The sequence below is a fragment of the Balaenoptera physalus genome (assembly GCF_965194825.1).
Source record: "Balaenoptera physalus genome assembly, chromosome: 4".
Taxonomy (NCBI): domain Eukaryota; kingdom Metazoa; phylum Chordata; class Mammalia; order Artiodactyla; family Balaenopteridae; genus Balaenoptera; species Balaenoptera physalus.
This window is the reverse complement of record NC_138891.1, coordinates 77140098-77165818: the sequence shown is the minus strand read 5'-3', so window position 1 is coordinate 77165818 and position 25721 is coordinate 77140098. Positions and strand designations below refer to the sequence as shown.

The 25721-nt window shown below is 52.7% G+C and overlaps 1 protein-coding gene across 9 annotated transcripts in view; it reads right to left on the bottom strand.

Moving 5' to 3' along the window:
* The window catches only part of MYLK (myosin light chain kinase), a 270332-nt gene that overhangs the window by 69974 nt on the left and 174637 nt on the right, over window positions 1-25721 (bottom strand). For 6 of the 9 annotated variants that reach the window (XM_082460944.1, XM_082460943.1, XM_082460942.1 and 3 more), the window contains 6 exons: window positions 21402-21539; window positions 19723-19920; window positions 18770-19019; window positions 12421-12492; window positions 10654-11999; window positions 3537-3653 (listed from right to left, as the gene is read on the bottom strand). In XM_082460944.1, coding sequence (XP_082317070.1) covers window positions 3537-3653; window positions 10654-11999; window positions 12421-12492; window positions 18770-19019; window positions 19723-19920; window positions 21402-21539 — 2121 coding nt within the window. Of the gene's footprint in view, window positions 1-3095; window positions 3224-3536; window positions 3654-8016; window positions 8206-10653; window positions 12000-12420; window positions 12493-18769; window positions 19020-19722; window positions 19921-21401; window positions 21540-25721 lie in introns of those variants that run through there. The other 3 variants (XM_082460940.1, XM_082460946.1, XM_082460947.1) reach the window with 3 other exon arrangements.

Sequence of the window (25721 nt, the reverse complement as noted above, 5' to 3'; positions counted from 1 at the left end):
CAAGGTGGCTGGGAAGGGCGGCCTGATCTGCCCGGTCTTGGGATTTGGGCCTACAAAGGGCTTTGCTTCCTCACCTCTCACCTGGGTCTGAATGAGAGGGAGTGGGCCACTCAGGCCAGAGGTGCAGAAGGACTTCCCAGCAAGAAGTGCTGTTAGTAAGGAAGATCTGGATCTCTCGGACAGTGGACACTGCCATGTTATTCACTAGACGGGGAGGCCATGCAAGTGGTGGAAAGGTGCAGACTTTGGAACCAAACACACCTGGGTTGGAGTCCTGCCAGGGTAACTCATGCCAGGGAGTCATGTGACTCCCTGTGCAGCGTGGCTCGAAGGGCCTGGGCTTTGGGATCAGAGACACCCAGGGAAACGGCATCTCCTGCTTACTGTCTGAGTGACTGGGGACGGCTGCTGACCCTCGCTGAGCCTGGGTTTTGCCACTGAGAAAGATACCCTGCCCAACTGCTGCATAAACTAAAAATGCACAAGAGTTTCTGGCCACGGCAGGCCATGGCAGGCCTTGAAGGTCAGCTTTTTCTCCTCCTGGGTGAGTTTTCGGACAAGTCCTTACCCACCCCAGGCTTCAGCTGCCTTCTGTGGTACAAGTTGACATGTCTGCTGCTAACCTGGAAGGAATGGCGGTAGGACCATAATCAAGAAAGTGCACAGAGCACCCTTTTTCTTATGGAAACAACCCAAACAGCAGGATTAAAAGAGCCAGATGTGCTGCATTATAAAGGCTACCTCCCCCTGTCTTTTCTATAAGAGGGAAGAAGTAGTGTGGCTAATACGGAACAGCCAATGAGCCAAAGTCATTTTCATGAGGTCTTGAAATACATCATTCTATTAGCCACAGATATATAGTCTAAATGGTGTCTAGCACAGGCTACGTGAGTGATAGTGAGTGACTGTCGGGGGCAGGGCCAGCCTGACATCAGCATTAGCTGTGGTCCCCACCCCGAGAGAAGGACCTTGCAGCCCCTTAGGAGGGAAGCAAGACTGGTCTTATCCAGAGGTTTAGCAGGGCAGCTGCAGATGGAGAGCAATGGAAGACCCTGCCCAACAACTAGGCTTCAAAGTTCAGTCAAGGTTACTTCTTAGGGCAAGCGGTTCTTCACCGTAGTTTAATTCATGGCTTCTTTTAAGAATTTGTTTAAAAACTGTGGACCCTTTCTTCAGAAAAATGCTCTAATCCACAAACACATAAAAGTTTGCCTATAATATCAAAGGGTGCATGGGCCCACTGGGACCTCTAAGCCGGGTACTATCGCCTAAGGGTGTGGGGAGAGCTGAGATGATCGGGGACAGAGCAGGACTTGAAGCCTATTTAGCTGAGAGGAGCGCAGGGGGAAAGATGCTGAAAGGGGGCGGGGGAGCAGCTCAGGAGCCTGTAGTCCTTTCCTATTTGCCCAGAGGTGGCTCTTGACGGAAAGATAAAGCTAAATGCGGCAGGAAGGACAAGAATATAGCTCCAGGTGTAGCAAAAGGGAAAAGAGTGGGTGTGGAGGGGGGCTGCCCTTCCCTTTTTCTCTTTGAAAAAATACAAAACAAAACCCAATTAACCCGGAGTCGGAATCGGCCCTGTTATCTCAGCTGGTCTCCCTCTCATCCCCTTCCTAGCACTTCTCCTAAGACCCACATCCCAGTCTGTAGTCTGAGGCCAAACCCCGCAGAGGCCCCTCTGAAGGAACCATAGATACATTATGATGGCCGAGATTAGAAGGAGACCAACTTAGGGGCAAAGGAAGCCCTTTAAGTTGCAGAATAAGTTCCCCAAACCTTAAAAAAAAAAAAAAGAAAAAAAGAATCCCCAAATGTATTCTCTAGGGAAAAAGGAAATGTTAAAAAATGAGCCATTTGCTGTTTCTGGAAAAGGTGCTGACACTTTGCAGATAAGGAGAATGAATTGCTGTCCTGCCTTCAGCTAGCCATGTAAATAGGACCCAAAGAGGCTAGGGATTCCAAAAGCAGATAACCTCATTAACAGGCGGGGCTTCCTTCTGGAACCAGCATGGGTCCCAAGTGTGGCGCTGTTAGAAATAGGTTTCTGGGGTCAAGTTCCCAGAAACACTGTTTTTTAAATTGCAGTACCTGTCTAGAAAGAAGCAGAACTCTGACCTGGGTGGGTGACAGGAGTAATCAGAAGCAGCAGCCCCTAGCCTCAGAACATGTGTTTCTAGCCCCCTTCTGAACTGACCATACACTTTAACCCATGGAATCTGCTCCCTTAGACTCAAGAGCCCCTGTGACAAACACATTCACAGAACTCCAGGGAGACACCCACAATATTCTACAGTTTCAGGTTTACTGTTGGCTACTGACAATTTAATTTGTGTTGCCATTATATGTTTTTTTTAAAAAGACTTTGGTTTTTAAGACTCTCTTTTCTTTTCTCCCACTCATTATGTATCAAGGATCTTGGCTTTTATGATCAGGAAATCATATTACAAAATCCAGAATGGAGACAATGATTCCACATCTTGTGGAATGGCGGTGAAACAGGTTAGGGGTTTAGAAGTCAAGTGATTATATTCAAAGTCAGAGGAACAACAAAGCTGGTCTTCAAGATGCCTTATTTGGACACTAGCTTTTAACCTGTCACTGATAGTTACTAACCAGGCATTTCAAGGGCAAGAAATTGTTTTCCCCAAACTGCCTTTTTAGACAGTTCCAGGCAAGTAACAAAAAACCAAGAAAGGGCACTGGATTGCAAGTCCCAAGACGGGACTCTGGCCCTGGCTTGGCCCTCAGTAGAGCAGGGAACCTCATGAGGGAAGCTTTCCCTCTCTGAACAGCCTGGGTGTCCCGTCCTGTCAAGTGAGGGTGGTGGCCTAAACCGTCTACTTCCAAGCCTCTAATTCTAACCCTACACAGAGGAGAAAAGGAAAGTCACAAACACACTACCTGCATTTCTTTAGGACAAATCCCCGTTCCTTACAGCTTGGACTCGCCCCTTCCTCACAGGAAACTCCACTCAGACCTGGTAAGCCTCTCCGTCCCCACGCGTCTCTTCCTCTCTCTCTGCTGTATTATAATACTTTTCTCTAACTGCAGAGGCAGGCCTGTCCCTGTTACCCAAAGCCTCAGCCCCTACTCACCTCCTGGAGGAAGTGTCCCCACTTGGACCTCACTCTGCTCCCTCTTCCTCACGGGTCTGTCCTGCCGGCACTGACACTTGTTCGTTGTGGCTTGTAAAATACTATGTAGTCATTTTCCTGTGGGTGTGTCTTTTCTCCTCCTGCCCTGTCTTGCCCTTCCCTGCCTGGCATGTGGGGGTCAGGACTCGGGAGGGGGGACCAGCAAGGTGAGCAGCCCTCTTCCCAGCCGGGGACAGGGCTGTGAGGCCACAGGGGACCGCCAAGTAGAGCTCCCACTTTCCTTCCTGTCTCATTGTTTTGCAGAAGATGGTTTGTCACCCACAAAGTGAACGCCTCAGGTTGGGATGGCAGCCTCGGCTGCAGCCCTGTTCAGGTTCGGTGGGAAGGGGGCGCTGAGAAGCGGGATTCTACGTGTGGCAGTGGTGGGTGGGCACGACCTACCGTCCACGGTGACTTGGCAGGAACACTCAGCCTGGCCGGCGCTGTTCTTGGCTACGCACTTGTATAAGCCCCTGTCCTCGGGCAGTGCCTTCTCAATGGAGACGGAGCACAGTGAGCCTGGGCGGGAAGAGGAACATTTGTTGAGTGGACCAGATCTGAGCCCAGCACCTGCCGGGCACTTGGAGCATCAGAGCGAGTGTTATTCACACGCCCAGAAATCAGAGGCCCTGTGGGAACCAACCCGCTCGCCCCACCAAAGCCAAGGCACTTTTTGCTGATAACCCAGACCCAGAATAACTGATCCCTAAATATACCCAACCGCCCCCCACCCCAGCAAGTTCTCTCATGGGGATATGATAGAAAGGTAAGAAGAAGAGAGAGAAATAGCCTCTGCCTTCGGAGAGCGTCAGCACAATAGAAGGGGCAGATGGACCCAGGCCCTCACACTGGATGTCACCAAGAGAGACAAGCAGTAGTCGGGCTCAGGTCCACAGACTGTGGTACGGACAGTGGCAGGTGAGGACACTCTGCCCTGCTTACAGCAATGCTTCTGGGAATGCATCCTAGAAAAGGGCATTTTGAACAAAGAGGTGAGGGGGGGGAGGGCAGGAGCCCCTGTCCAGCAGGGACACTGGCCTGTGGGCAGATCTGTTGGGAGGAGACAGTGACCAGCCTGGGACCCCGGAGCTGGCTTTTCAGGAATGGTATCTGAGCTGAGAATCATGGCCGATGAGGGGCCCTGGGCTGGGAGAGGGGCTCTGTGGGGCTGCCTCTCTTCAGTGCAGGGTCCTTTGGTCCCCTCAGAGAGGGATGGCCTTCTTTTCCACGGGGCTACCCTTGCCCCAGCACACCTCTTCTGGCCTGGTTGGGGGAAGGAGGGGTCAGGCTGGGCACGAACAGGAGTCTGGTCCTCACCCATCCTAGCTCTCTCATCCCAGGGCTGGCTACTTCCCTGGGGGACACGTTTGGGGAGTTTCCCTTAGGGTGTGGGGAGACACCAGCTGAGGACTGGGCTTGCTGGGCCAGGCAGGAGGGCAGCAGTAGCCTCGTTCCTGCCATCAGACACACACACAAGCCAGCAGCACGGCGTCCTGCCCAAAGCTGCCCTGTCGTCAGGGCAGCCGTCATCATACGAGGAGGAGGATACAGCCAGAGCCACATGCATCCTGCCGCCTGGAGCCACTGGCTCCGGCCGCCTCCCTTTCCGCCACGCTGCCCGGCACAAGTCACTGGCTCTGCGCGGGCAGAGCTGTGTGCGTCCCAGGTGCGTGTGCGAAGCAGCATGGCCTTTGATCTCAAAAGTCCCCGCACCCCCATCAGACAGATGCACAGACTTGACCAACAAATACCAGGATATTCAGAGAGAGGAAGGGTGACGTCAGTTCTGCCCAGAGAACCTCACTAAGGCTGGAGGAGAAAGCAGAGACAGAATAGTCCTCTTTACTTCCTGGCACCTGGGTAAGGTCTTCAACAGGGAAACCTCAGTCCCGCCGACCCCTTGGGGCAGGATGGCTGATCTGCGCCCCTCCCTCCTACACTCTCACTGAGACCCCACCTCTCAGAAGGACCTCACTATGCTCTCCCACCGGGGTCGGCAATGCCTCAGGATCTCTTCCCATTGTGGCTAGGAGATAGAATTTGCAGACGCTACAGCAGAAAGGATTTAGGTTGGATTTTTAGGAGCTCTGTCATGAAAGTGAGAACTATGCGGCACAGGAATCAGGGAATGAGGGTTACTATCTTCTAGAGAGAGAAATTTCCATTCATCTGGGAGGGCAGGGGCATGCGAAGATGACCTCTGGCCCCCAAACTCAAGGCTTAGAAGAAACGGACCCCATCTTGCCATTTTCCCTCAGTCTGAGGCTAAGGCTCGGGGAGCAGATATCCCACTGCCAACCGACATCCTGGTCGAATCCTTGATTGTCTCTCAGCTTCAGTCCCCCAGCTGCCTTCAGCCTTAAACCCAAATGGGACAAAACAGTAGTGAGACCCCCAGGAGACGTGGAGCATGTAGACCATAGCCCTCAACCTTCACGGGGGGAAAGCATCAGAAAGGCAGTTTTTCCAAGCCGCTCACAGCCTGGACCCCTGGCCATGTGCGTGGGCTGGGGGAGGGCCCCCAGCAGGGTTGGAGGCTGGGCTGGCCCAGATTGAAGCATCTGGTATTTCCTGTGGGACAGCTTATTCCTGACCTCCAGAAGAAAAACTGTTTCCCAGAGTTTTTTTTGAGAAGCCTCAGCCTGGTGGGGAATTTTGAGAGGAAGGTGAGGGGGATGGGAACCAGGGATCCAATGAATGGCTCAGCTAGACCGGTCCCTGGGAGAGCCCCTCAAGGCCACAGAGTCTGAAGACCACCCCACCGTCTTGTGCTTTTTCTGAGTGTGTGGGGAGAGGGGGCGTGGGGTGTACGAGGTAGAGGGAGTGGTCCCAAGCCCTAGAGGCTCTGCTCCGAGGCTGCCCTCAGTCAGCAGTGTCTCCTGACCTGGTCCCCCGGCATGCCGGGACAGTACAACTCAGCTCCAGGTCACCTCCTCAGGGATGGTGCCTTCCTTGCCATCTCTAAGCACCCCTGGCCATAGGTGGACCTCTTCTGTGCCCTGAGTTCACCTTTATCAGAGCTTGTCTCCCAAGGCCATTACTGAAACACACGCCTCTCTCCCACGCTAGATCATGGAGGGCAGCAACTGAGACTATTATGAATGTTTTTCCTGAGCCTGGAATGCAGTCAGTTTAAAAACAAAAATTTGTCGTTCTGAGAATGTCCAAGGCATACTTCTAGAGCAGGTGATCTGGTAGGATCTATGCAACAGAAAGTCATGAACACTTAATCAAACAGAAGCTACCATTGAAAAAGATAATATAGTTTCTAAAAGGAAAAAAAAAAAATGCCTAACTCAGAATTCTTCAAGTGGATTATGCATACAATGAAAAGGGCTAGAATACTGCCTCACACATAGTAGGTGCTGTATAAATCCTTGTGCTTTGTAGGGTGGACTTATACAGGTTTTGAAAAAGCCTTTGCAAGATCCCACACTGAAGGCAATTAAAAATGAATCATCGGTTGACAGCAGCAACAAAAATGAACCCTCATTCATAGATGGGGAGAAATGTTTGCCAGGGAGAGGAGCCTGGCCCGGGGACAGGAAACAAGGCATAAAGATGAAAGCACTTCTCAGGAGCAGCGCAGAGCTCACCGGCCAGCCATGGGCCTCCCAGTCCCGGGCCAAGGCCTGAGCAGCGCAGCTGCAGGTCCAGAAAGGGCCTGGTGAGGCCGCTCTGCAGGCCTGGAGGGCAGGCCCAGCTGCTGTAAGGGAGCACCATCCGCCCTGCCGTTCTGGGGGATGCAAGAAGAGCAAGGACACCTCCACAGGTCCCTCCAAGGATGAACAGTCAACTCAACTGACTGCCATCACACCTCTCCTGCTCTCCTTGGTGCTAGACAGAGTGGACATAATCATGTTTTGGGGGGCCTGTGGGCTATGAGCCCTATCCAAGTACAGGGTTCAGAGAAGCACCCCTGAAACCTATCAACAGTGCCCACCAGCAGTAGGTCACAGACACACACATTGATGGGGGAAGAGCACAAGAGTCTGTCATGGCCAAAGGCCCCAGTGACAACAGTCTGGGAAGGAGTCCTGGAGGAAGTGAATCTTGATCTTAGATGGGGTAACAGAAGGGGGTTCAGTGCAGTGGAGCAAGAAGGGTTCCGGGTCAGGGAGGCGGGGGTGGAGAGGATGCTCAGTAGGGTGTGAAGGATGGGGAAACCCACTTAGCAACCCCCCTTCTCCCTACAGACCCCTCAGAACTCCAGCTTCCTTCCTTACTTCCACTGGTGCCATCACTGCGACCCAGCCGCCCACACATGGACACTCAGTGCTCCTCCACACCTTCCTCTCCTTTACCCCAGCCGCCCGCCCTTCCAAGCCAGGCAACAGGTTCTGTTAATTCTGCCTTTGCTTCTTGCACTGGTTATCTCCTGTCTGTGGCCATGGCTACCTTGTTCGTCCAGGCCTCACCACCTTTCTCCCCACCCTCTTCGGTAAGCTCCTTCCTTGTCTTTGGGCACAGAATCAATCAAAACCCGTAAACCCCAGCTTTGTGTCTATTGCTCTCCATTCCCAACTCTTACATGGCTCCCTACTGCCTTTAGAATTGAGTTCCTTAGCATGATAGGGGACGGAATGGGGCCGCGCCTCCCTCTGGAGCCCAGATGATGCTGGGAGCGGGCCTGCCTTGCCTGCTGCCTGTGTTCCTGCTTGGGAAGCCCACACCCTCCCTCTCCTGCTGCGAGCCCTGCCCGCCTTCACACTTCAGATCAAGGCCCTGCTCTTTCACCACCAGCCTCTCCCTGCGGCCCAGCACTCAGCTCCCTCTCCTCTCACTCCCAGCAGCTCATCATTGGCACTTGGCTGGAAGAGGTTTATCACTGTGCGTGTGTGTCCTCTCTTTCCAGATCTATCGAGAGCACATTTACTCATACCTCTCAGAGGTCCCCCTCCCTGCAGCGGAGCCTCCTGAAGCGGTCACTGCCAAGGCTTTACCGCAGGTTTTCTCCTGGGTCTGTGTTTGAGCCGGGCTCTTGTAGATTTGGACAGGGACGCACTAGAGAAGGGGCAGTGGACAGAGCGTGGCTGCTGTTTTGAGACCAAGCCTTCTCCCTCCCAGGCCCGTTTCAAGGTCAGCTTCCTCTACTGCAGTGAAAATACCAGGAACTCACAAGCCCAGAGGGCACCGCCAGTCTTCCAGCCTCCTGACAACTGTTGACGTGTTGCGGAATAAACAGCCATTAGCCTTTTCCCTTGACAGGCAACGCTCTCGGGGAGCTGATCAGGGAAGGACCAGGATACTGACACGCTAACAAGAAGTAACTAAGAGGTGATGGAGCACAGCTGTCTACGCGTTGGAACTCAACTGCCTGCCTTCCAATCCCAGCTCTGTTACTAACTAGCTGTGCAGCCTTGGGCAAAGTGCTTAACTTCTCTGTTAGATGGGCAGTATAGTGGTTGTGAGGATTAAATGAGTGAAAAGCATAGTAAGATGCCTAGGTCAGTGTCTGGCACGTGGTGTTCAATTAGTGCAGGCTATTCTTATTTTTCAAAGGAGAATTACAAATATTTAGAACCTTTTTAAAAGTTGGTTTGGGGGCTATCTCCATAATTCCCCCTCCCCACCCCAGTCTCTCTCTATCCTCTCATTGTGCTGGCCTTCATTTAATCATGTCTTCTTCCCCAGCTTTAGACCCAAAGGGTCCGTCTGAGGTGCTTTCTGTGGGAGGTGACACTGGAGTAGCCAGTGTAAAAGGGTCTCAGCGCCCAGCAGCTATGCTACATCAAGGCACCCTGGGTAAGAACAGTCCATTCTAAGGGCTCAGGTGCGTTTCTGAGACCAGAGCTGAGGTGTGCTTACACTGCTCTGTCCAGTTGATTGTTTATAAGCAGCTCTTGGTGGCTCTGCAGGTTCCACGCAGGTCCCACAACAGCTGCACAGCCATGGGCATTGCCCTCAGCCGTCCCAACATCAGCTTCCCCGAGGGTGGTACAGCCATGGACCTCACAGCGTGTAGGACTATGGGACCACACATGTCCCCACGATGGCAGCTGCCCACCTTCTGTCCCGCCCCGAGAGGTCACCACAGGGTAGCCTGGGAAATTCTCCTGGTCAAGGTTTCGGGTCAGTTTTACCCGAAACTTTCCAACAGGGAGGGGCCCACAGAGGTGGCAGGGAAGGCTTGGCATCCACTGCCCTGGACATCTCATCCCACCATGGTGATCCCCCATACCTTCCTGTGTGTGGACAGGCCAAACTAGCAGAGGCAGGGGGATGGATGAGATGGCTTCTGGAGGCCCCTACCAAGCTGAGGATTTTCAGGTGGAAAAGCTATCGTGTCAACACATTAGCAGAAAAGACACCCTGTTTTTCTCTCCTGGCCAATTTCCCCTTTACTCTTTCAGCAGTTAGATTCAAAACGCTCAGCTGTTCCAGATTTGCTGTCTGAGCTGCAGAGTGAAGACAGAAACTCCGTCGTGAGCTGAGAGGGACAATGCTATTTTCAAATGCTTCATTAGGGTTTTTAAGAGGAAGGAAGAAAGCCAGATGAGGGGTGAGGGAGGGGTGGAGTGGGGTGCCGTCAGAGGACGGGAAGGAAGGCAGCGCAGCGGGGGGAGTGCTTCTGTCTCAGCTGATCTGGATTTGACAGGACTGTTAGGGCCTCTGCCCTGACTGCCCTCTACCCCTCAAGGTTAAAATGCCACATCCCCGGGAGCTTGTGCCCTGCCCTGTCCAGAAGCACCAGCATCAGCCTCGAGTCAGGCCAGACTCTATCCTAGGGCCGGCCACCAGAGTGGGGCGTGGGAAGCCTGCTGTCCTTGGAGCTCCCATACAGGACTGGGATTTACGAAAACATTTCAAACCAAATGAGGGGTCAGGGAAAATACCTCTCTCGTCCCCATCTCTTCTCTAGGTTAAACTGGCCCATCTGAGAACTCCAAACCCTGAAAGGCCCCAGATGGCAGGATTTAGGGCCCCCCCTCTTCTCTCCACAACCCAAGAATGTGAAATACCAGCAAACAAAAGTCTCATCCAAATTAGGAAGCGAGTGGCTCTGTCTGCCTGTGAGTGTGTGCCGTAGGCGCTGCTTGGGGTTTTGGCTTCCCACTCGGGTCCCTTCAAACACACAATGTTATCAAGACTTAAGTTGTTGACCTCAAATCACATCCCGTCACTGCACACCCTGACCTGAACCTAAAATACTGCTTCAAAGGCAGTTCTCAGCCCCAAGCCCCTGGTGCCCCCCATTTCCAAGCCTATGATCGGAGCCTTCTCTGGGCCAAAGCTGGGCATTAGCCCAGGCCTGCTCTGAGGAGCCACGCCTAGGGGTGCCATGAGGGGGCTCTGCCAGACAGATGCCGAGATCTGGGAATGTGCCTGGGGGACCAGGCACCCACCCCTGTCCCTCAGCAATGGAGTGTGGCGGGTACCAATCCTGTGAGTGAGGGGCACAGAGAGTGGCCTTTCCCACCGAGGCTCTGGGCTACTAACACCATCAACAAGCCAGGGCTCCAGAAGCTGACGGTGGCTGGGACAGAGCTACCCTTCCTCCCGGCCCCAACCGTGTTACCTTCTTGGGAGAGGACAATGAACTTGGTAGTCTTGAGCGTCTTTCCATTCAGTGTCCAGGTGATGGTGGCCGGGGGGTCAGAGGACACCTGGCACTGGAGCAGCAGTTTCGCACCCTCCACCACACGGAGATCTCGTAGCTTCTCCTTGAAGGCTGGGGCTGTCCCTTGGCTCTCGGGTCTTTTTTCATTATCTGTGGCCCCTGCATGGCCCCTCTTGCAGTTCACATCATTCTTAACCTCCTTCTTAAGTTCTTCGTTCCCAGCTGGTTTTGGGGCCTCGGACAACTTGGCATTGCCCAAGGGTTTGGGGGTCTCAGCTGACTTGACATTACCCAAGGGTTTGGGGGTCTCAGTCAGCTTGGCATTACCCAAGGGTTTGGGGGTCTCGGCCGGCTTGGCATTACCCAAGGGTTTGGGGGTCTCAGCCGGCTTGGCATTGCCCACGGGTTTGGGGGTCTCAGTCAGCCTGGCATTACCCACGGGTTTGGGGGTCTCGGCCGGCTTGGCATTACCCAAGGGTTTGGGGGTCTCGGCCGGCTTGGCATTGCCCATGGGTTTGGGGGTCTCGGCCGGCTTGGCATTACCCAAGGGTTTGGGGGTCTCGGCCGGCTTGGCATTGCCCATGGGTTTGGGGGTCTCGGCCGGCTTGGCATTACCCAAGGGTTTGGGGGTCTCGGCCGGCTTGGCATTGCCCATGGGTTTGGGGGTCTCGGCCGGCTTGGCATTGCCCACGGTTTTCAGAAACCCTGAAGGCTGGGCATTGCCTACAGGCTTGGGACCTTCTGCTGCCTTGGCATTCAAGGCTTCAGGGTTGTTACTGCCATTCTCTGCAGGTAATTTTTTCTTACTGCCCAACACCGAGCGAAAATCTGGGGTGGCAGGTTTTGGAGGTGGCACCTTCTCAGGCACAGGGGTCTTGGGAGTCCCCTTCTTGGCCAGGACAGAGCGGAAGTCCACCTGCTGGGGGCTATGCACCTTCCTCTCTTCCTCCGACACAGTCTTCGGCTTCACCTGCCGCTGCAGGTTGGCGCGGAAATCCATCTGCTCGGCTGGGATCTCCTTCAGGTCCTCTTCAGACAAGGTCTTGGTACTCACCTTCTTGCCCAGGAGGTCGCGGAAGTCCAGCTGCTCCACCTCCTGCTGGCGGATGGCCTCCTCGCTGTGCTGCCGCGTCGCCACGCGCCTCGCGAGCACCGCGCGCACGCCCTGGCCGGCTCCCTCGTCGGGCCCGCCCTGCCCTCCTGCTGGCCAGCCGGGCCTCAGGCTCCCGCAGCCAGCACCGCCACCACCGTCAGCGCCCGCTCCCCGGCTGCAGAGGCCCTCACCGCTGGCAGGCTCCCTCCCCCTGCCACCAGTGAAGGGAAAAAGGAAAGTAGCAGGAGGAAGAGGGGCTGGGTAAGAAAGAGACGTCAGGGGAGAGCAGATCCCCAGGGAGGGGAGGGGCAGGGGAGGGGGGCTGGCCAGGCCGTGTTTATAGAAGGGAACTTTGGTGAGAGGCGCTTGCTTGCTTAGTTGGTTTGTTACATCGGTAATGACTTCAGTAGCCTTATAAGGGTGTATGCCAAAAAAAAAAAAAATTTCACCCCCCTCTCCTCCCCTGCTCTCCCTCCCTCATTCCCCTTCCAATCTCTCCCTCTTGGCTCGGGCAGCCTCTACTGGAGGATATAAACAATCTGGGCCTGCTGGGCTGGGCCTGCTGGGAGCAGGAGGAAGGTGGGCGGGTGGTGGCACGGGGCCTGGCTGGGCAGCCCCTGGGTGGTACTCACCGCGGGGCAGCTCTGGCCGGGCTGCTCTGTAGCATCAGTGACACCTGGCAACTGCATTCACCAACCCGGTTCCTGAAGAATTCAAGGGATCAATACAGATCAAGAGGCTTTCTGGGCCAAGGGCCTGCCCAGCCTAGGGCTGTGAGGAGGGCAGGGCAGGCGGGAACTTGGTCATGGGCTGGCTGGCTGACCCCAGGGAAGACAGGACCCTGGGCTAAGCTGTGACCCTAAAACACCCACACCAGACCTAGATTTAGGGCAGGGCCCTCCCCCACTTTGGTCACGCTTTATTTTTCCAGCTCTTCTTTAAAAAGGAAAAAAAAAAAAAAAGAATCTTCTGGGCAATAGCTACGGTAGGCATCCAGAAGTAGGACTACTTTTCTGTAAGTATATTACAAAAATTATACAATCAATCGATCACTCGGTCAAGGAAGAGTGAAGGCTAACACTGCTAAGGGCTGTGATGGAGCCCCTTGGTCTAGACTGTGTGGCCCCGGTCAGCCTGCCCCGTGACCCTGAGTCTGACTCCATGCTCCCTTAATACAGAGGTGGTTATTCCTTCTCCTCACAAGGTGCCCCTACCTGCTAGGTCCCCTTCACCTGCTCATGAAACGAAAGCACCCTCCAATCCCTACCCACCAGTGAATGCCCTCAGATCAGAACTTTTTGTATTAAAAACCTAACAGGTGTCTCCCTACAAGGGTGACCCATTTTCTTCTTCCGTTGGGTGGAGAGGGCCCCGGATTCTTCAGCCCACTGTTAAAGCTGTTCATGACCAGCTGAGGCCCCTCTGCTCAGGAAAGGGGCTGCAACCAGGCTCGCTGTGCTGGGCTTACAGCAGATCAGCCCTCCGACCGCACAAGCCTGCCACCTGCTGGCATTTCTGGGCTCTGACCAGCCAAGAAGGTTCTGCTCAGACGAGGGGAAATGGAGGGGCAGATCTGAGAGCCAAAGGTGACTCGGCCTGATAATAACCACGTCATATGCAGCACCTTCCAGCCTTCATGACTCGCAGCCACTATCTTTCTTGTCCCCACACAGCCCAGTGAGGTTCAGAGCACTGCTGTGCCCAACGCAAAGGGAAGAAAGGGAGGCCCAGGAGTTTCCGGGATGCAGTGTTGGGCTCTTGGGGTCTCGCACTCATTCCCTGCACTTGGCCATCTTACTTGCACTTCAGGGGCTGACACATGCCCCAGACCCTACCGTAGACACAATCCATCTCACTTACTCATGGCAGCTCTGAAAGGTTGGGGTCAGCATTGTTTTTTGTTTTGTTTTTATTTATTTATGTTTTGCTGTGTTGGGTCTTCGTTGCTGTGCACGGGCTTTCTCTAGTTGTAGCGCACAGGGGCTATTCTTTGTTGCGGTGCGCAGGCTTCTCATTGCAGTGCTTCTCTTGTTGTGGAGCACGGGCTCTAGGTGCTCCGACTTCAGTAGCTGTGGCACGTGGGCTCAGGAGTTGTGGCTCGCGGGCTCTAGAGCGCAGGCTCAGTAGTTGTGGCGCACGGGCTTAGCTGCTCCGCGGCATGTGGGATCTTCCCGGACCGGGGCTCAAACCCATCTCCCCTGCACTGGCAGGAGGATTCTTAACCACTGCGCCACCAGGGAAGCCCAGCATTGTTTTTATAGGTAAGAAAAATGAAGTTCATCAAGGTTAAGTAATTTTGCCTAAACTCACAGGGCTGGCTAGCAGGGGAAGGGGTTGGGACCTGGGTCTACTTGAATCCAAGACCTGTAACTTTCCCATCCCACCCCACTGATTGCTGACCAGTACAAATCTATTCTGGGACATGTGTGTGTTTGTGTGTGTGTCTGTGTGTATGTGTATATCAACTGCAGGTGTGTGGGCTCCACCTGATGGGCACCTGTGCCTGCAGGCCCATGTTTGGGAACGTGTGTATGTCACCCCCACGTGGACAGAGAGCTGAGCATGTGTCCCGTAGCTCTGCCGATGCATGTGGGTATCTACCTTGCTTTGCCTGGCCTCCCTCCCAATGGAGGACCAGCTCCGGGTCAGGCACCGGCAGCCCACTGTGTGGCAGATGATTCTTGAGGGTCCCGGCGGGGGGGGTCACTGTTCACTCCTGGACACTAGGACCCACATGACAGAAGGAGAGGTTGATTTTCGTGCTCCCTAACACTCCTCTCATCTTCTGGGGTCCCCTTCTGGTCACCTTCCTCAATGCTCAAGCTCTCGGGGGTGCAGATTCAAGGTTCGGGGAGTTTGAGGGCCCAGGGTGCTCCTGTGCGCCACACACAGCAGTAAGGTGCCTCCTCAGTGCCAGGCCCTGGGAAGGCTGGGAGGCCCTCAGAGCATCCTGAGAACTCAGCACAGAAGGCTAACAGGGCTTGGGTCAACCATGGGAGGTCACTTGGGGGTGAGGCCCAGCCCCCTGGCACCCCCCTTCTGCCAGGCTGCTGGCCAGTAGAGCCCACTCTGTTCCCACTTTTCTTTCAAGCACAGGGTGCGGGGCCTGGAGTTGGCGTGGAGCAGGAGGACGAGATGCCCAAGGGCCACGTTTTCCGGGGAGCCCTTTTCGACATCTCCTCAGCTGAGTTTCCTCCTCTCACAAGCAGCACACAGCCCAGATGCAAAAATCAGGAGCAGACACTGACCAGATGGCCCTGCTTTGCCCTAGCCAAGCCCCTCAGAGGCTCTAAATGGTGGGGTGCCCTGACCCCCAAGCTGGAGTAAGCTCTATCTCCCCATGGGGGAAGCAGGTAAGCACTTCTGTTGTTTTCTGTTACCTGCCTTGAAGCAGACAGGTACAGGTGGCCTTCCCCAGGCCTCACCCTGAGGTACCCAGGCAGTCTGAGGGGGCAGATGGGAGGTAGAGAACTTGGGATACCATGGCTGGCCCACTAAGTATATCATTCCTTGGCATGGGGCTCACTATGCCTGCAGCCACAAACTTAAGTCTCTGCTAGATTTTGAAGGCTAATCATGGGTTCATTTGGAGCCTGCAAAGGTCAGAGAGGCCTGTTGCCTGGAAGCCACACCCCAGATAATCTAACCAGCTGATCAGCCTCTTCGGCCCTCTTTTTTTTTTTTTTTTTAATTTATTTATTTGTTTATTTTTGGCTGCGTTGGGTCTTCATTGTTGTGAGGTCTTTCTCTAGTTGTGGTGAGCTGGGGCCACCCCTTGTTGCAGTGCGCGGGCTTCTCATTGTGGTGGCTTCTCTTGTTGCGGAGCACGGGCTCCAGGCACACAGGCCTCAGTAGTTGCAGCACGTGGGCTCAGTAGTTGTGGCTCGTGGGCTCTAGAGCGCAGGCCCAGCAGTTGTGGCGCACGGGCCTAGTTGCTCCATGGCATGTGGGATCTTCCCGGACCAGGGCTCGAACCCGTGTCCCCTGTGTTAGCAGGCAGACTCTTAACCACTGCACCACCAGGAAAGTCCCTTCGGCCCTCTTTGGTGTCTGCACATACTGTATTCAGTTACAAAGTCAGGCCTGAGGCTGAGGCGCCACGCCCATGCCCAGCCCAGGTGCTGCCACAGAGGACATGCGGCTGTCGCCCTATAGGCTGTACCTTTTACAACTAACAGAATCCTTTGTGTTCCCTGCCTCCTAAACCCTGAATAAGAAGCCCCAGTCTTTGGTTACAAAGCCTTGGACGCTGTCCCACTCTGAATCACCCACCCCTGGAATGGATTTTATATGCAAAATTAGTTTAAAGAACTAATTTCCTGGCAAGTATCAATTTTTGAAATATTTCAGCTGGAATTTGGAGCTGACTTTTTGACATTTCCCCTTTTAGTTAGGGAGACAAGGGCTAGGGAAGGGGAGGGGAGGTAGAAACCAACCACCCGTATGTACCCCCAACTTCAGCAGGACAGAGAGCACCTGTCCCACCCCCACCCTCAGCCTGGCTTCCTCCCAGCCTCCTAGTCTCCCTCCTTGAAAGGCATTCTGTCCTGGGTCTAGGTCTGGGTCTGAGAAAAGCCACAGGGCAGTGGGCCTCCTGGCAGGCCTGGCACACACTTCCCAGGGCAACTTTCCACGGACTGGCTCCTTCTCACTGGGGACAAAGCCAAGGCCAGGGCAGCAGCCTCCCAAAGGAATGAAGAGGCTGGACTCTGGGGAGGGAAAAGGGGCAAGGGCTGCACGTGTGGGGACCCTAGTGTGATGTCCCAGGCTTCCCAAGTTCCCAGTGCACTGAAACAAAGAATGGAGGAGCATCTGATTTAAAGACAGAGCTAGGGTTCCAGTCTAGGCTCTGCTACTCACCTTTGGGTAGCCGTGACCCTGAGGCCTCAGCTTTCCCCATTATTAAACAAGGAGGTGGCTAGATAACTTCTGAAGTCCCTTCCAGCTAGGACAGTCTAAGTTTTATGACTGTCCCCAGCTGGGCCCAGACAGTCTGCCTGCCGACCTCCCAGTGCAACCCTCCACTCCGGCCTGGCAGACTTCCCACAGCCTTGCTTTGTTCTTTCCTACCCTCTCGTGCTCAGCCTATCCAACGAGACTTTACTCATTTGCCTCAGAATCTCACAAAAAGCTCATCTCTTCTAGGATGTCTAGCTTGATTACATGAGTATTATCTCAGAGCACCACTCCTTTCATACAGACAAGCTCTATTCTAACATACAATCAGTTTCCACTATTTGTACTGTCCTAGAGGAAGAAGAAACTATCTTCTCTCTATTTTGGAGGCAGATTGGCCTTCCTGATAATAAATGGTTCAGACACAAGGCAAAGGCTGTTGATGTGTTCTGAGCATACTGCTGATGGTGGTAGGATGACCAGTCAGCCCATGCACATCTCATCAGCTGACCACAGACATGTTATTAGCTCAGTTGAGGTTTGCTGAGCCTTGCCCAGCTAAGTAGAATTTCCTAGCAGATCCAAAGATGCCCAATGAATAATAAATGGGTATTTTCTTAAAAGTCACTAAGTCTTGGGATGATTTGTTATGCAGCAAAAGCTAATGATGCAAATATAAAGCACATGCCCAGAAAGGACCCAAGTAGATGGAGCACATGGTGGGTTTTGTCATTACTGTAGGAACAGTGCTCCATCATGGCAGTAGCTTTGGCATATTGCTACAGAGCTCAGAGACTTGAACATGATGGGCTCAGTACAGGGAAATGATTGATCCAGGAGAGCAAGCCCCTTGCAAGGTGGCCAGGCACCTGAGCCAGAGCAGTCCAGCCATCTTCAGGATGTGGCACAACCTGTTTACAGAGTCCAGGTACAGACAAGTGCTCTTCTTCAATGCTAATACCAACCCTAGGGGCTGGCGTTCTGTCTCTGCCAACCCAGGGTTGGCATGGAATTTTAAGAGTTAGAACATTTTAAAGGTAGAAGAACATTTCTGGATCACATTCATATAACAAATAGTTACCAAATGCTGACTACGGGTAGATACTGTTCTAGGCACTGGGAACACGGCAGTGTGCCTTCATGGAGCTTACCTTCCCGTGTTGCCTAGAAAGACCTTGAAAGGGAGGAAGAAGGAATGGGGACAGTTAACATCCCTGTAGTGGTTTTAAATGTCTACAAATTCTTTGATACTCCTTTCTCCAAGAGGTGGAACTTAATTCCCCTCCGCTGGAGTATGGGTTGTACTTAGTGACTCACTTCTTGCAAAGAGAGTGTAGCAGAAGTAATGGTGCTTCCATTACTTCCAAGGATAGGTCATACGAGACATTGCAGGTTCCAGCTAGTTCTCTCTCTTGGACCACCAACTCTGAGGAAGCCAGCTGCCATGTCATGAAGACACTCAAGCAGCACTAGGGAGAGGTCCACACAGCCAGGAGCTGAGGCCTCCTGCCAACAGCCCTGTGAGTGAGCCATCATAGATGTGGACCCTGCAGCCTCAGTCGAGCCTTCAGAGACAGCAGCCCCTCCTGACATCTTCACTGAAACCTCACGTAAAACCCTGAGCCAAAACTCATCTAGCTAAGCTGCTTCAAATTCCCGACCCATACAAACTATGAGAATATAACTGTTTGTTGTCTGAAGCTGCTATGTATGGGGGTAATTTGTTACTCTGCAATAGATAATGAATACATTCCCTCTATCCTGCTGCTTTTCCAATTTTAATCCATCTTCCCTCCTTCATAGTCTTCATACACCAAATAATGGGGGAACAAAAGCCAGGATGTAATAAGACAGAGGACTCTGGGGAACTGAGCTCAGAAGAGAAGGCTCTCAATGAACCTCTGTTGTATTGAAGTGGAAGAAACAAAAGCAGCAGCACCAAGCCTGCATTTTCTTTACCTTGAAGCCCAACCCCACATTACTTTGTGATTCCTCTGGCTTCCCAGTCCCAGGTAGGGACTTTGCTGGGAGGTAGGAATTTGGGGGGTAGGGGTTAAAGGAGGTTGGCAGGTCATGCAGACTCACTTGAGCAGGATCTCATACTGGCCGGCATGCCAGGGCTGCACGTTCTTTAGAATCAGGGTGAACACGTCCTCATTCTGTAGCACCTCGAAGTGGCCAGTGTCTTTGGAGAGGGCTTTGCCGTCCCGGAGCCAGTGCACAGTGGGGAAGGGGTCCCCAGCTATGGCACAGGAGATGAGGACACTCTGGCCCAGGCAGGCTGTCACTGAGCGGGGCTTGCTGATGAACCAGGGCTGGGTGCCATCCTGAGGCTCTGAAGTTAGCAAAGGATTGAGTTAGAGAGGGAAGCCTTTCAGCAGAGAGCATTCACTCAACTCTGCATGGCAGTGAATGTCGGAAGACAGAGTGTTACCCAAAGGACAGCTTGTCCAGAAATCACTTTTATTGAACATACAGGTAGAGCACATCCTTCTCATGGCAAATCTGTCTTGGTTACTTCTCACAGGATAATATTAACATGAATTTGTATATCCAAAGCATGGGGAGGTTGTCCAGAAGGTACAGGGGCACTGGGATAGGTACCAATGATCTGCATGACGTGTGTATGATTAAGAGTTGTCACTTGCTTCATGTGTGCTTAATTTGTCTCTCCTCTTAAATATGGGTTCTCTAAAGGCTAGGACCATCATAGGCCGTAACTCATCTGTCACTGCCAAACTGTTAGTGTGTTAGGAGATATCTCTTCCAGCACTCTCCGCAGCTTGACACCAGTACCCCAGAGAGGGCAGGAGCTTCAGAAGGTAGGGAAGGGTGGCCCCACTCAGCCAGAGCCTCAGATGTAGGATGGGGAGCTGGCCACTGGGGCTGGGATGGGACCAAGGGAGTGTGGGGTCCGTGGTGGGGACAAAGTAGGCTCACATGGTTTCCTCGCCTCCAAATCACCTTTGGAGAGACCATGGCAGCAAAGCCTCCCTGCCCCTGCCCCCTGCTGCCACTGGTCAGCGGGTCAGCCTCACCTTGCACTGTGAGCATGGCCTGAGTGCGGACCTCTCCTGCGCTGTTCCAGGCTTCACAGGTGTAAGTGCCCGTGTCCTCCGGGAACACTTCCTGGATACAAAGGCTGTGCTGAGTGCCTCTCTGTTCAAAGTGGAAGTCCTCTGACTCCTGGATCTCATTCCCGTTGTGAAGCCAGATGACCTCAGGGGGTGGGTTCCCTGAACGGGGAGGAGAGGCAGGGGAGCTGGTCAGGGAGGTGCTTCCCTGGGCTGTGCAGCAACTCTACTTAATACTATGGCATTGTATTGCATAAGTTTTCCCATCCATAACATATTCTAACCCTATCTATCTCAAAGGTTTACTGGGAGGATTAAATAAATTAATACCTTAGCAGCCCACTAGAAACGCAGACTAGAATAGCATCTGGCACAAAGAAAGTACTCAATGCATGTTCATTGTAGTTACTTAACAACAGATTTGGGGAAACCAGAAAGAACCCAGAAGTGAAAAATATTACTTCAGAGATAAAGCACACCTCACACCTTGCGTGCACGCCCAGGCAACGCCACGGGGACTTCACAGAAACTCCCTTGTCAGTTTTCACCAAGGGAAAGCTCCCTCAGCGCTTCATTTTGCTACCATACAAATGTTGTCCAAGGGTGAAGATGGGTACCAGGCTTTCCAAACCCAGCTCATGGTGGATAGCATTTCCACTTGTACTAGTCTACTTCCCTGGGTAGCTTCTAGCCATTTGTTGGGGCATAAAACAATGGCCACCTGTGAGGGTTTCCTCTGCGGAAAGAGCTGAGCCACAGCACTCTGCTTCCAGGGGAGCAAGTCCCCGGGAACGGCTGCTGAGGGAGGCTGCGTGGTATCAAGCTCTTTCGAGGACAGAGGAGACCACCATCTGTCTCTGACGGGGTAGCCAGCATGTATCTGGAGGCCAGGGGCAGGGTGCCTCTGATTTCTATCAACTCGAGGAGTATGTGCAGGGGAGGGGACCCAGCCTCTGCCTGCATTGTCCCGGGACTGCCTTCAGCCTTCGGGAGCGGGGGGTTCATCCTAGGATCCCTAAACAGGTGAGCCCATGGGTTCTCTCCCAACTCCTCTTTATCGCTTCTGCAACTCAAAAGGAACTGAAAAACCAGACAGGACCTCCAGACTGTCAGCAGGACTGATCAGAGGCCAGCATGAGCCTGCGTCAGTAAGTCTGTGCCAGGATATTCCCCAGGCTTCGCTTGCTGGCTTCTAGCAAAAACAGTAAAATCTCTCACTGGGCTGTTCATCCCACACTCCGGTCACCCCACCCATTTGAGAAGGACCCCTGTTCTATCTTCTCACCTTAACATTTGAATAGAGCAACTGAGACTTATCCTCCAAGGGTTAGAAAGTTCTCACATCATCTGGTTTTGGACACGTGTTCACAATCTTCCAGCTACATTGGCCATGCTATGTTCTCAGTTAATCCCTCACCTCTCTAGCATGGCCATCTTCTTCCCTGGACCACTTAACCTTGAATCCAGAAAATGCAGCCCAGAGAAAGCAGAAGAGAGGGACCAAGAGGCTCCACTCCTGACTGACAGGCCCAGGCTGCCTTTCTGGAGGACAGTGGTCTGAGCAGGATGTCAGGAAGCGAAGCCCATGTTGCAACCGTGCCCGTTGTCACGTATACCCCGGGGACAGAGATGCGGGGACAGACCTGACACCTGGACTGTCATGGTGACCTGGCTCCCGTCCATGACTCTGAGATCAGAGAGGCCCTGCAGGAAGAGGGGCGCGACGGGCTGGCTGGAGGCCGTGGGCAGGAGGTACTCAGTCTTCTCGTCACTCTCCTTTTCTGCGTGGCAAACAGAACGTGGGGTGAACATTCACTCGTTCATTCCGCAGACACAGACGACATAAGCACTCAGCACACGAATGTGTTGGGGCTCAGGTTCCCACCAGAAACTGACCGCTGCCCGATAAGGGGCTCGGGAGGCCCTGGAGATCCCGGAACAAGGCGTGCCCATTCCCCTGTGTGGTACGACAGTGCTCTTGCCTCACAGCAGGAAAGGACGAGGCCTCTGCAGGGCCATGTCCGGCCTAGGCTCTGGCTCCCCAGGAGCACTTCCAGGGGATGGAGGCTGGGAGTGGGGGAGCCAATACTTGGCATCTTAAGAGACTTTTTTTCCCCTTAAATTGTATTTACTCTTTTGAATAAGTGATACCTTCATATAGCATAAAATTCAAAAGGTACAAAGAGTATGTGTACAGTCTCCTTTCTACCCCTGTCCTCTGGCCAAACGTCTCTCCCCAGAGACAACCGATTTTCAGTTCCTTGTTCACCTTGCCAAAGATGGTCCATGTGTATAACACACAATAGCATATAGGTATACTCTTGAATTTTTCTTCTCTTAAAAAAAAATGATAGCACACTATACACAATGATTGGCATCTTGCTTTTTCATCTAATAATAGAGTTATCCTTCAGTATCTGCAGGGTACTGGTACCAGGACCCCTTGCAGACACCAAAATCTGCAGATGCTCCAGTTCCTTACATAAAATGGCCTAGTATTTGCATATAACCTAAAATCCTCCTGTATACTTTAAATCATCTCTAGATTACTTATAATACCTAATACAATGTAAATGCTATGTAAATAGTTGCCAGTGCGGCAAATTCAAGTTTCGCTTTTTGAAACTTTCTGGAATTTTTTTTCTCAAATATTTTTGATATGCGGTTGGTTGAATCCGCAGATGCAGAGCCCATGGATACAGAGGGCCGACTGTATATCTTGATGTTTCTCATAGAACAGAACTGGAGAGCTTCCTCATTGTTTTCTATGACTGCATGATGCTCCTTTACCATCTCCTGAGATTTTAAGCACCTCAAGAAAGTCAAAGACGCTACATAATTAGAATGACTAAAATTAAAGACTGATCAACCTAAGTACTGGGTCTGGCAAGGATGTGGAGCAACTAGAACTCTCCTACGCCGCTGGTGCGAGTGTAAAATAGTACAGACCCTTTTAAAAACAGTATGGCAGTTTCTTAAAACGTTAAACATACATGTAGCATATGAGCCATTCATTCTAAAAGCACATAACCGTACAAAGAGTTGCACACAAGCATTCATAGCGGTTTTATTCCTAACGGCCCCAAACTGGAAACAACCCAAATATTCCATCAACAGGTGAATGAATAAACAAATTATGATGTATCCGTACAATGGAATACTACTCAGCACTAATGACAGACACTACAACAGGAACAAATCTCACAAAAATTACACTGCATGAAAGAAGCCAGGCGAAGAAAGAGTACCTAATGGATGATTCCATTTACATAAAATTCTAGAAAATGCAAAATATAGTGACAGAAAGGTTGCTTGGGGCAGGCGTTGTGGGGAGGGATTGTAAAGGGAAACAAGGAAGCATTTGGGGGTGATGGAGATGTTCATTTTTTTAAATTGTGGTGAAGGTTTCATGGGTGAAGCCTTCAAATTAAACACCATAAATATATGCAGTTTGTTGTACAACCAAAACGGGGAGCGGGGGCGGTGGTGGAATCTCTCCCTGGGAGGGGGAAGGAGTGCCCCGGCTAGACAAAGACAAAACATAGAACAGCTCTCTGGGTTCAGGGCTGGCCTACTCACTCCCACTCCGTTCGCTGGGGAGATGGGTTAACAAATAGGTTTTCCATTATCCTTGGAATCCTCCCTACGTCGGGCTCTGACCTGCCTCGTGTGAGCCGCAGGGGAAGGAGCAGTAAGGTTAGGTTGAGCTGGTGTCTATTTCCCACACAGGATGGCCCTCGTGCAGGACGAGCTCCCAGCTGCCCGGTCTCTGGTCCTGCCCTTCGTCCTGTGAGCCAGGTGGCTTTGATCTTCAATAATTCTTTGTTAGCCTTCTTATTTTTGTCTTTGGGGGCGGGGGGGGGGGCGGGCAGGGGTAGGGACAAAGAAGGCTATGGTATCTCTAAGTTAAACTCTAAGTTTGGGGGAAGAGGGACTGTGGTATTTTGAGTTCTTCTTAGCACAGGGCCACACATACCAGACCTTCTCCTGGAAGCCTGCAGCCATGAGGACACATTTCCAGGGTGCTTTACATACCTGGGAAAGGCCGAACTCCAAACTGGCCACTAGATTTTTATCTGCTGGCACTGAAAACAAAATATGGTGCACTGCAGAGCCCACCCAGCACGGCCTCTGGGAATGAGGGTGAGAGAGGCTGGGAAGACCAGGTAGGTAGGAGGACAATTTCCCCCAAGGCAGGTGCCGTGTGAAGGGCGTGGAGCCAGAGTGCAAGGGAAGACAGGGCCCATGACCAGAGGGTGGGCTCTCAGAGCCATCCTGCCCCAGCCCCTGGCGTCACTGCCTTTGACAGGGGGCAGCCACGCAGCCTTGGCCTTGGCAGAAGGCCCCGGGAGTGGGCTCCGGGGGCCCATATTGGAAATGCAGAGATCTCCTTTCTCTGACTGAGTGGCAGTAGCCAGGGAAGCAGGCTGCCTCAGGAGAGTTGAGGAATTTCCTGCCTTGCACAGACTGAGAAGGCTCGAGGACAAAATGTTTTTGCCTGTCCAGGGCCCTCCCTGTTCCCGCCTCTCTGCTGTCTCAGCCAGAGTCCCCAGCTTCGCAGAGCTCCCTGCAGACAGGCTCTTATTCCTAGGTGCTGTGGAAATATCAAAAACTCCAGCTCCCTTTCCTTCAAGCCAGTGCAGCTCCTCTTTGACCCCCACCATCTCCTGGGTCTTCCTACTGCCCAGTTTTCTGGCCTGGGGCTTTACGGGTCTCGGCCAGTGGGGACTAAATGCCTATCTATAGCTCCCTGTCCTGAGAGGGTGGCCTGGGCACTGACTCCCAGGTGGCAGCTCACTGGTTCTCTGAAAGCCACTGAAATGTAGGATCTGAAGCCGGGTCCTGGTCTTGGGCAAGTCACTGCCTCTCTCTGAAGCTCGACTTCTTCATCTGTATTTAGGGTAATAATAGTATAATCACAGGACCTGGGGGTTTGAAAGAGATAATCTGTGAAAATACTTTGTCCGACCATCCATCATCAATAGTCACAGGTGTGTAAGCCTGGCACGAGAGCTGACTCACACCTACACGCTTGGGCTCAACTAGCTGGTGGGTTTATCAGCAACAGAAGAACAAACAGAGCCTGGACCTTCACCCCAGGATTACAACTCATTTTTATGTAACCTAAGGGAAATACTGTTAGGAATACAAATGTGTTGCTTAAAAATATCAGGGATATATCTAAAGTAAATCTAAAGCAATTTGAGAACAAAATTTCACTGCACTCCCTCAGAGAGAGATGAGTGAGAGTGCCTGAATTTGTGGGAACTGCCCCGGCAGGTATTTAGTTCCAATGTCACCCATCGCCTGTGACCCTGTTCTTGCCTCCCCAAAGCCCCACTGTAAGAACGGAGAGAAGAGGGAAGTGACTGGGAGGAAACGTGCAGAATGAACCTGTTCTCGGACCTGCCGTTCAGGGTCACATGGGACTAGAGCTACGGTGAATCGGGCTAGTGGGTGGCTCAGTCATCCCCAGCATTCAACCTCCCCAGAGTCTTCACAGGGTGAGAAAACCAACCCCCTACAATTACACTCTGCGCTGGGGTTCAGGAGCCAACAAGGATGTCAGTTTTGAGACAAGCAGCTTCCTCTAGGCGACCTGAGAGAAGCAGCCCTAACTTGAATCCTGAAACCCCAGTCCCAACCTCACCGCCCCACTTTACTGGCAGTGAGGCCAGGATGTGCTCAGGCGAAGTGAGTTGCTGGAGGTCCCAGAGCCAGTGACAGGCAGACCTAGAGCTCACCCCAGGTCTCCTGACTGCGAGGCCAAGGTGTTCTGGAGGTCGTCTCTTCCAAGGGAGCCAGCCACCTCCTGTGATGCCATGCTGAACTCCCCATGAGGACAAATGTCCTGTGCTGACCCCCATTCTTGACCCTTGACAAGGGAGAAAGCTAACGCAGAGCAGGGAAAGCCAGGGGAAAAGGGCAAGGTGTGTGTATGTCATTTAATTCCAAAGCCACAC